General features: G+C 39.9%; 1 protein-coding gene across 1 annotated transcript; it reads right to left on the bottom strand.

Annotated features, from left to right (window-relative positions):
- Positions 1 to 10,078: 10,078 nt before the first annotated feature.
- On the bottom strand, positions 10,079 to 11,056 carry LOC145393328 (uncharacterized). The gene has a single exon (XM_080267432.1). The coding sequence runs from the start codon at positions 11,054 to 11,056 to the stop codon at positions 10,079 to 10,081; it is 978 nt and encodes a 325-aa protein (XP_080123558.1).
- Between the last annotated feature and the right edge of the window lie 793 nt (positions 11,057 to 11,849).

The following is an 11,849-nucleotide window of genomic DNA, read 5'->3' on the forward strand; positions in this document are numbered from 1 at the left end:
TTATCCAACTTAAGGAACACCTCCTGTTTTGAACTTAAGGAACACCTCTTGTAGTGAAGAGATAGATGGTGTGGGTCACAGAGGACGTCAGGAGAATCAGTCCCTGCGACCAGCTCATTACTGATCAACTATTTTTAGCCCCAAGACTGCGAGAGGCTGCTGCTGGGGCGAGTATGAGCATATGGCGGAAGCAAGAATGAAAGAGTTGGGGATTTACACTTAATGAGATTAGTCGATTTATTTTACCTTCTTTTTAATCCTAGGCCGAATAAAAGCGTCTGGTGGTGGCAAGAACGAAATACTGTAGTTAAAATGCCTTACTCCCTGGATTACTCACCTCTATTTTACTTTTAGACACAGAGAGAGACCACTTTTAAAACTCCTCGTCTGTCAGGAGAAATAATAATTAAGACTTCTAGACTTTCCCTATCCTAGAAGTGCTATCATGGTGTGCGGGAAACGGGAGAAGTATTTATTGACGTGAAGAGGGTCAGCACCACACTTCACATACTCTTCACTTAATAAGCCGTGGAAAACAATGATCTTTTTTGTTTGTTTGTTTGTTTAACACCATTTTCACTATCCTCACTTCAACTACTTTCAACATTTCCGCAGCCACATCCGCAGCTATCATGACTATTACATTTGAGAGCATCAGGTTAAAGTAAAAACCCTGTCAAGACGTTTTTTTTTTTTTCTATCTTTCTCTTTTATCTACCTTTTTTTTTCTTTTCTTCTTTCTCTCCGTTTTTTCTTTCCTTTTTTTGCTTTACTGTCCGATTACTCTATTCAGCTTAGTGGTAGTTTCCTCATAGGGGCTGGAACAGTTTTGCGCACACAGAAGCCCTCAAACAAGTCATCCATGTTCACTAGATGATACAGCTTGGTTGATGGGACAAGTCTGGTGGTATTTGGCTCAGTAAGGTAAAGAGTTTTGTCCGTACGTACGTTTCGGGTCAGAAGTCCAAACTAAGTACCTTATTTCACTGGGAGGTCATTTACAGTTTAATTATGGACTCTGTTGGCAGTTGACTCCGTAATGATGGCGAGAATTATGTACGTGTATAATGTGCCTACAAAATTTCAAAACAAAGCATTTAATACTCAACAGGAGGTCCAGTTTTGTTTGTGTCAATTTGTGGCAAAAGAAAACTAAGTCTCAGTGAGTGGACTGTCTTGTCAATATTCGTAGCCACATGCAAAAAAAAAAAAAAAATGTCCAAGGAGTTTGGACGTGACTGGTAACTTAATTTGTATAACTCCATGCACAGATGATCAGAACCTCAAAAATAAATAGCCTATACCTACCACAAGATGAAGCTTGGTTGCTCTGCCAGCGATTTAGACAAATAATCCATGACTGTGGGAGACAGAACAGCGGATGCGCAGATTCAGGTACAGGAACAAAAAATGATGTGTGTGTGTGTGTGTGTGTGTGTGTGTGTGTGTGTGTGTGTGTGTGTGTGTCAGTTTGATGGTAGTGGGCCTGGCAGTTTGACCAGGATTGACTGTACGTACACACAGACACAGATTTTAGGACTTACTTATACTATAATTATTGTAACTGTGGACTCTCTCCTTCACTCAGAGCGTACCCACAAGACCTACTCCATCCTACACCCCTAAGAGCCCGTCTCACTCGTCTTGGTCCTCACCTTTGGCATCTCCCCCGGCGTTATCTCCCAGCATGGCCTCCTACCTGAGTGGATGTACGTTGCCATGTACACCCAACTTACTGTCTTGTCTAAGTGCTTCTCATTGTCTAATTACACGCCTAGTTATCATATCTACGCGGCATCCTCAAAGGTCCCCCCATCGTCCTAACACCGTGCTTTGTTGTTAATATGGCCCCGTAGAACATCGTCCACTCCCCTGGCGCAGTCGCAGTACAAGTTCGTATGACATGGTTCACGGTTATTCAGCTTCGTATTTTCGGCATGTCTTCTCTTTGTACTCGAGCTGTCTCCAAGCAACACACATAGTCTCTCCTTCAGAGTATCTTCACGTATTTTGAATAGTTATTTATAATTCTTAAGTCTCTCCTCTCAGCATATGACCTCAAACTAGCTTGCTTTTCCCATTCCATGTTTATAATTCTTTGGTCTCTTCACTCACTGTATTGCTAAAACTATAATCTGTGCTCAAGGTTCTAACGATTATATATCCCAGTTTAAATAAAGTACCGGTATATATTTTCCTGTACCCATATTTATAGTACTTAAGTCTCTCGTAATGTTGCCAGACATCATTTACGCTGCTATGCTTTACGAGTTAGTGTGGTACGTTTTATATCTTTGATCCTTGTTATCACCGTCCTTATAATGTTTTAGTCTCACTAATGTAGTATGACAATATTATTAGTGCATAGCATAATTAGTGTATATGATATAGTAGATCGTGTTATAATCCACTAAATTGCAATGTAATCTACTCTCCAGTTCTTCAGTGTAGCATGTGTCTTACGTTTCTCTCTACAGGGGGTCTCTCCTGACTTGAATCAGAATATCAGGCTGGTAACACCAAGATTATTTTAGAACAGACGTCATCGCACTGAAGAGAATGTGTTGCTAAAATTCCTCTCTCTCTCTTCTACTTCACTCACTCATATCTTGCATGAGTCTTGTATTCTTTGATCTGATCTGAGAAACTGCGAAGGTGTGTGTGTGTGTGTGTGTGTGTGTGTGTGTGTGTGTGTTCAGCAAAGATCTTCCCCTTCTTTCCACACTCTGCTACTCCACACTTTCCCATCCCACACCCTGCCACCCTACACCATCCTATTCCATATCCTGCAACCCCGCATTACCTTAAACCCTGCCAATTCACACACTTCCCTGCTTCACTCTCTTTTTCCTTCTCAGCTTATTCCTTCCCTCATTCTCTCTCCCCTCCTCTTCCCCCCCCCCTTTTTTCCCTCCCCTTCTTCTCTCCTGCCACACCACACCCTTCCTTGTCAGGTTTTCTCCTTCCTCTCTTTGTCTTCCTTCTGTCATTTTTTTTTCCTCCCTTGTTCTTCATATCCTCCCTCATCTCCTACTTTTCTTCCTCATCTTCTCTTCACACCTCCTTTCGGAACTGTATTCAGTTTTCCTTTTCCTTCCCTTTCTCCTCCTCCTCTCCTCCCTCTCCTCCTTTCTCCTTCTCATTCTACTCAGTGTCACTCTTCTCCTTCTCCTCCTCCTCCTCTTCCTTCTCCTCCTCCTCCTCCTCACACGCATTAAAGCAGCGCTCCGCATATCCAAGTGTTTCAACAACAAGCTTGAGTGAAGATCGGTGTGAAATTGAACAGATCAGTGTATAAGAGTCGTAGACATATTTCCCCCGTGTAAAGTATTTAAATAGATTTCATGTAAAAGTTTTAGAGCGGGTTAAAGGTGTAAAGCGTTCGCGTGTTCCTTTGTTTACATATTTCTCCACCCTCCACATCTTATTCCTGCCCTTTCCCGTCGTTATTTCTGGTCTCAGACATATTATAGTTTATTTTCCCGCAGATCAAGGTCAGTTAGAATGATATCTAACAAACAGATTATCTTTTCTCACTAGTAAATGGTGTAGTGAACTGAGAGTGTATTTACCTACCGGCTCTCTTTGTTTTTGTTCCCACTCTCAGCCTTGTACGTCTTACTTTAAAGTCTAACAACAAATACTAAGTTGCTTGCTAGTTTAGTGCAAGTGAATAGCATTGTCTTCTGTATAGAGTAACAACTGTGTGATTGATGTTACACCAGTGAAATAGTTTTTGCACTACAAACCGTTGTTCACTGAGTGAAGCTAGGTGTTTATTTTGATTTCTTCCCAACATTCCATTGTTATTTTCTTTTTTCCTTTTTTCTCCCAGTGAGTCAGTTTATGGTGTACTTCCACAATACATGGTAAGCTAGATCATACCATAGCAAGTAGATTTTCTTTTCATTTTACACAGTTCATGGTAAGTTAGGTTGTACCATGGGAAGCAGATTTTGTACTTTTTACACTGGTAAAAGAATTCATGTAGGTTGGGTTGTGCTATAGCAGGTGGATTTTCCATTCTTTTTATACTGGTAAATGAAGATAGTATATAAAAAGTAAGTGAATCTCCCTAGAAATTCAGTATTTCATTTATAGAGTAAATTGTCCATTTTTAACAACATCCCTTAACCAGTTGTATATTATTTTTATTTTCAGTTGTTCACTGAGAGAAGCTAGGTTTTTATTTTGATTTTTTCCCCAACATTCCATTGCTATTTTTTTTTGTTTTTCCTTTTTCTCCAGTGAATCAGTGTATGGTGTATTACCACAATTCATGGTAAGCTAGATCATACCATAACAAGTAGATTCTCTTTTCATTTTACACAGTTCATGGTAAGGTAGGTTGTACCATAGCAAGCAGATTTTCTGTTCTTTTTACACTGGTAAAAGAATTCGTGTAGGTTGGATTGTGCCACAACAGGTAGATTTTCTATTCTTTTTATACTGGTAAAGGAAGATAATATATAAAAAGTAAGTGAATCTCCCTAGAAATTCAATATTTCATATATAGAGTAAATTGACCATTTGTAACAACATCCATTAACCAGTTGTATATTATTTTATATTTGTTTGGGAATGTGAAAATATTGCTGCAAAATGCCATCTAATCTGAAGGTCTGCCAGGAGTGTACTGGTCGCTTTGCGGCCCAGTATTTTTCGAATTACTTTTCGACGCCTGTATGCAAACTATGCATCTTGAGAAGAGATCTAGAAAATGGTTTAGCTGAATCGCAGAGAAATTACAGGGAACTCAAGGCAGAGTTTGAGACACTGAAAGAGTTTGTAGTGGCAAATGTACGAGTCAGCAACAGCACTCGAGAAGGAAGAAGCGTACAAACTGAGCTCATACAAGCCCCCGCCCATCAGGCAGTTACAAATAATAATGTATCAGTATCTTCCTCACCCAGCGATTCAGTACATTCCTCGCAAAGCGAAGTCCCCTTTACTATGGTAAGAAATGGCCCAAAACCCGGAAAAGATACGAGGAAGCATCTTCCCATAACTACATATAATTGCTACCAGATCCTTGCCGAAGCAGTTAATGAGACAGAAGAAACAAGGCTTATTGGGGACTCTATTGTACGCAGTCAGCTGGAGGAATTTTGTGGACGCGCCCCCATCAGCAGAAAGAGGTACTGTTTTCCAGGAGGTGGACTATGTGATATCACAGAAGCCTGCGATGAGGTCACAAAAGACGCAAATGATCAAACTCTATACGTTATCCATGTTGGTACAAATGATTTGAAGCGCAATAGATCAGAGGAATTGCTAGCAAAGTATCATGAAATGATCAAACAATTCAAAACTCAGTCCACCAATGTGATAATATCTGGTATACTCCCAAGGATCAAGGGAGAATATAGTTTCTATGATAAGGCCTTCAGCACAAACAACCGGCTCAAATCTCTCTGCACGCAAGAGGGAGTCGACTTTGTCAATCTGTGGGACCAGTTTTATGAGCAACATACTCTATTCCAGAAAGATGGTCTCCATTTGAACTCAGTAGCAGCGGCACGGCTAGGTAGACTTTTACACGATAAAGTCGCCCTCTTCAGAGCAAAAAACGCGGCACGTCCAGGAACAGTAACCTTAACGTAAATACCCACAAAGTCAGATCACCAACTGTTTGGAACGGAATTAGAGTCTGCCATGTTAATGCACGTAGTCTACGTAACAAATTTGAGGATTTAGAATCTCTAATTTACCTAGAAAATTATGACATCATTGGCATCACAGAGTCCTGGATTAACACATCTGACCGTGACTTTCTAGCGGAATACTCATTAACAGGGTACAATATTTTCAGCTGTGAGCGACCACATCGAGCTGGTGGCGGTGTTTTACTATATGTAAAAACTAGTCTCCATCCCCTTGTGCTATCCAAACCCAGTATTACCAACATAGATGCCAGTTATGTTCAGCTAAGTATTAATTCACACAAAATAAATATATGTCTCATCTATCGTCCTCCAGCACAGTCAACTGAGACAGATGAAAAACTTTATGATCAAATTGCGAAAATTTGTTGTCAAGAGGATAGCGTAATTTTTGGAGACTTTAATTTACCGGTAACAAAGTGGGGTGAACCGCTGACGGCACACTCAGGACAAGAGCTTTATACGAATCTTCAAGAAAGCGCCCTTTCCCAACACGTAGAATACCCAACGAGAGGAAACAATATCCTAGACATCATCTTGACTACAAATGATAACCTAGTCAACAACGTTGAAATAGGACCTGAGTTTAGCTCCAGTGATCATCGAACTATACAGTTTAATATTACTACTGAAAAAGTACAAGAAACGGAGAGCAAAGAAAAGGTCCCAGATTATCGTAGAGCTAATTTCAGCAGGCTCAGAGCGCTACTTGCAACTGCAGATTGGAATCAAATGTCTGAAACCGATGACATAAACCAAGCATGGGAAATATTCACCAAAAAATTTAATGAAGTGGTAAAGTCATGTGTGCCACTACGTAACAGACGTCCAGCTGGAAATAGTAAACCAAAGTGGTGGTCCAGTGAAATAAAAAGTAACTTAATAGCCAAAAAACAGGCATACCATAAATATAAAGCTACACTAAATAATGATGTTATATTACAGTACGATAATCTACGCCACATATCGAAAAGACTTATTAAACAAACCAAAAGAGCACTGGAGATCCACATTGCTAATACGTGCAAATCAAATCCTAAAGAATTTTACAGTTACATTAGAAAGAAAAAGGTTATGACTACATCAATAGGTCCTCTAGAAACAAACAATGGCAAACACACTGAAAATGAGGTCGAAATGGCAAACATTCTTAACGATTACTTTGCGTCTGTTTTTACGGTAGAAAATACCACCAGAAACCTACTGTTACCCACAAACCAAGCAAATAGCACAGTCCTTAGTAACTTTGCTATCCATAATAACGATATCCTTTCAGCCATAAATAGTACGAACATAAACAAAACCCCTGGCCCCGATAAAATATCACCGAGAATTCTCAAAGAAACAAAACATGAGTTACTGCTGCCACTCTCTGTCTTATTCAATAAATCATTAAGTACTGGGAAAGTTCCACGCGAATGGAAACTAGCAAATGTAACACCAATTTTCAAAAAAGGAGATAAGTCGCACCCAGGAAATTACTTACCAATCAGCTTAACATCAATAGTGTGCAAGTTAATGGAAAAAATCATAAGAGATAAAATAGTTAATCATCTAGAAGAAAATAATAAATTGAAGACTCGCAGCATGGATTCAGACATCGTCGTTCATGCTTAACCCGCCCCATCCCGACCACTTTTTGACCACTGGTACCTTCCAATCCCGACCATTTTTCGATCCTTTTTTTTTTTGCTAAAACTTTCGCTTTTGGTGAGAAACATCGAAAATTCATAGAGAAATCGCTCACCTGGGGTTTAAAATACTCATTACAGGTAGGAGAGCCTCCTTACCTTACTGGGTTTTCTATCAGGCTGGCACCAAAGAAAACGAGTTCTATGGGAGGATAACTATTTCACACCACTCATAAACGGTATTTATTTATTTACTGTTACGAATTTATATGTAGTACAAGAGTACCGTGAACCGGGGTGACTTCGTACGATTTTGAAGGTTTTTTCATCCTGACACAATTTATTTTGGCCAAAATACTGATGTTAAGTATTACATACGTACGTGAGCCAATAACCTGTAAGCATCTAAGAGCTAGATAATCTCAGAATCTCCATCTAGACGTAGAAAAATATTTTATAGGTGTCCGAGGTCACCCCGGACTGGGGAGACTTCGGACTGCCTTGGGGTGACCCCGGACACTCATTAGAAATGCACTGAAATGGGCCCCTAGTAGCTCAGCTGAATGTTTGGACAGTTCTGGGGAGTCTTCGGACACTGCGCGACTTTTAAAAAAATTGCTGAAAAAAATACAAAAAATACAGAACAATTACAAGTAAATAGTAGTGATATATAGCAAAAATAGATGAAAAAATAAATTTTCCATTGACTTACAACCCCAGTTTAGTTGATTATACATATATATTATAGGGAGTACATTCCCACGCTATGCGCAGGTTAAAGGCACGATTGTGACTGACTGACCGGACGGTTTAAAGCGTGCCGGCTATTTAAATGCCTAATTAAAGGGAACTTGGAATGGAGGAACATAAGATAGGGAAGGAAAGAGCTAAAGAGTGAAGGAGCTTGGGAAGGAGAAACAGGAGGAGTCAGGAATGGAAGGGGGGAGTAGATGAGGAATAAGAGGAGGGAGTGGAGACGAACTATAAGGATATCATACCGGTACCGTACCATATGGTAACTTAAATAATGTGTGTTCTCACATTGCACAAAACCAATTAAACTAAATAATATCTCTTCTCAGACTAGAAATGTGACATAAATACGGTACATTCCCACGCTATGCGCAGGTTTAAAGGCACGATTGTGACTGACTGACCGGACGGTTTAAAGCGTGCCGGCTATTTAAATGCCTAATTAAAGGGAACTTGGAATGGAGGAACAGAAGATAGGGAAGGAAAGAGCTAAAGAGTGAAGGAGCTGGAAGGAATGAGAGAAGGAGCTTGGGAAGGAGAAACAGGAGGAGTTAGGAATGGAAGGGGGGAGTAGATGAGGAACAAGAGGAGGGAGTGGGGACAAACTATAAGGATATCATACCGGTACCATATGGTAACTTAAATAATATGTGTTCTCACATTGCACAAAACCAATTAAACTAAATAATATCTCTTCTCATACTAGAAATGTGACATAAATACCGGTACAGAACGAATGCCATTCTATGAGATCACAGTGACTTACTGTGGCCATGAATTAACATAAAGATTGAAAATCATATCTTCTCCTTTTTCAAGAACAGACTAGAAATATGACAAGAATAAGGCACAATAACTAGAAATATTACAACAAAGTGAACAACTGGAATTCTAAGAGATCACACAATGACTTACTGTGGCCATGAGGTAACATCTAGATCAAAAATCATACGTTCTCGTTTGTCCAGGATTGGCTCCTGTAAGTACATTACTATGTCTGACTCGTCTATGGCACACATTTCATCACCTGGAACATTAGAAGTTACAAACACATTCTTTGTACCTCTTACATGTTTTAAGAACCTAACTTTCAATGTCTGTACATCAATGACAATAGCAACAAAATACTTCCTCCTCTTTCCTGTCTTATCTGAAAGTTGTACAATCACCCAGTCATGTAGCTTAGGATTACGTGTTGGCCCTACATCTGTCTCTGCTGTCTCAGTTGTAGTTCTGGTACCAGTACTTGTTACTGTTGCTTGCGTCATAGCTGTCCCATCAGTGCTGGTACTTGCCTCTAATTCTTGTGTCTCAAGTGTCCCATCATTACTTGCCCCTGCTGCTTCAGGAGAATCTTCTGCTTGATTCACTGGCTGTATTTGCAGGTCCTCACCATCCATATCTATGATAGGGAGCTCTACTTCACTAAGTATTGCAGCAGTACCGGTACCAGTACTGGATGACTCAGAATCTGTGCTTACAGTTCCCTCTTCTCTCATTTTCCTTAGTCGTTTAGCTGTTACACTCTTGCCTGCAGGCACTTTTAGTTTCCTCTTCCTCTGGCATGATTGCTTCTTTCCATATCGCATTTCGATAGAACACTGACCAATGACTCATCAAAATGTGATGCAAAATCACTACCGGTGGTACTACTGGCACTTGAATTTCTTGCAGGTACATGTGGGGTTGTTGCATAACCCGAGGTAGATGCTTGAGATGAGGCATTGGTACTGGTACCGGTATCAGTGTTAATCTCTGAAGTAACAGTGGTACCGGTATCAGTACTGGAATCAGTGTGTTGTGGTAGACGAGCTAGTACCTCCTGTCGGTTAAGTGGCGTTATCCCACACTTGCGAAAGCCATTCATGATATTCTTCATAATATTATCACTTATTCTATTGAGCAGTTGTCCTAGAAGCTTTGGGAACTCTGATTTTGGAAGGGATACACTTCTTCTTCCAATACTTGATGTTTTGAATTCACTTAGAATTTTACGCCAATGAGTTTTCACTGCACGGAAGACAGCAACATCTAAGGGTTGGGTGAGATGTGTAGAATTGGGGGCAATAAAACAAAATCAATGTTGTGCTCCTCACAAGCTTCCACAACAGACAGAGAAAGGTGGCTAGCTAAATTATCCCCTATGAACACTACTTTGCCGTCCTGACGTTTTGCATGAGGTAATCCAACTTTAAAGAACCAGTCCTCAAACGTATTGCTGTCGAACCACCCGCTGTCTGTCCTGTTGTATCGCACATTTGAAGGGCCACCTTCTGTCCAAGTGTTGTACAAGTTTACTGCCTTGTACACCACATATGGTGGAAGCATCTTTCCAGATCCGGAACAAGAGAACATGATGGAGATGTTGGATTTTGTGTGGTTCATTACCCTCTCTGGATATCTGGTACCTCGGCGAACTAAGATTTTCTTGTTTCCTGGGTCATCAGAGAGATTGGTTTCATCATAGTTAATGATGTTACTAGGAGGCACATCTTTCAGTGTTTTTTCAAGATTATCAAAATATTGATTGATTTCAATTGGACCGACTTTAGCACGTGCAACTTTAATATTCTGAGATACCCTCTGAGCCAGTTTGTTTTTGTGGCGCAACAGAAAACACGAACTCCAATCAGTTCCAGGAAGATTGTTCTTGAAGCGTTTCACAGTAATCCCACGTTCGTCTAAGTAGCACTTTATTAACATTCGCAGTTCAAAAGTGTCAATAGGCAGACCCCATTCTCCCAGTGTAGTGACTCGGTTCACAATATGTAGTTCTTCTTCTGGAGTAAAGACAGTTTGTCCACCTGGTTTTTTTACATGTTTCTTTGTCATATAGTCATGTAAAGTACTTTTAGAAACATCATATTTCTTAGCAGCCTGTCTGACACTTAACTTTCCATCACGTACGTCTGCACTAGCACACTCTAAAAGGCTGCCACGGCGTTCCACCGTATAGTGTCTTCTACCATCACTGGTAGATACACTCACTCTCTTGTAATTTCGAGGCATTGTGGCTTAGTTCATCTCACACATCATCTGTTATATAAATGCAAAAACAAAGATAAGCATGCAGACTATGTACATTGTACAAAATATGTTTTATTACATATAAAGAAAGCAAATTAGATATGCTGTCTGACCTCAGCCCTTTAAATATCCATTGTCCGAAGTCACCCCTTTAAATCCCAAAAATCCGTACACATTCACTCATGTCATGTTTACATACATTTAAATTGCAGATTTTAACCCTTTCTCTGTTCCAATCTTCAAGTTAGACGTTAAAGTAAACCTATAGATGTGTATAAGCGTGCGGTTTGTTATGATTCGTTCACACCAGACCAAGTTTTCCCGTTTTCATTTTTTCACCAAAAAATAGCATTGTCTTTATTACAATATATTCACCAGTGGAAAATAATATTTTAAAAAGATAATTATACATAACATTTTACAAAACCTATGGAACATTATCCAGTTTAAAGATATGCGATATCTTTCTTCGTTTAGCAGCTGCGTAGCATTTAATCTTTTTATGCAAATTTCGTCCGAAGCCACCCCGTGTCCGAATTCACCCCGGTTCACGGTATATTGGTTTTCAAGCAGTAATATAGGCATTGTAAGCATTGTTTCACTCACTAATACCTGACCTTTTTTTGCCACAGTACCTGATCATCATTTCTAACTGTTTCTTCCTCTAATGCTAAGTAAAGTTTGTCCTCCACATTGTCATTAATTGGGGAATCACTCTGGCCCTGAATTTCGTACCGTGGCATGACATGGCTATACTGGCCAGGTCACTGATAAC

The sequence above is a fragment of the Coenobita brevimanus genome, chromosome 24 (genome assembly GCF_032717465.1).
Source record: "Coenobita brevimanus isolate Jiangsu-jjx chromosome 24, ASM3271746v2, whole genome shotgun sequence".
NCBI classification, from domain to species: domain Eukaryota; kingdom Metazoa; phylum Arthropoda; class Malacostraca; order Decapoda; family Coenobitidae; genus Coenobita; species Coenobita brevimanus.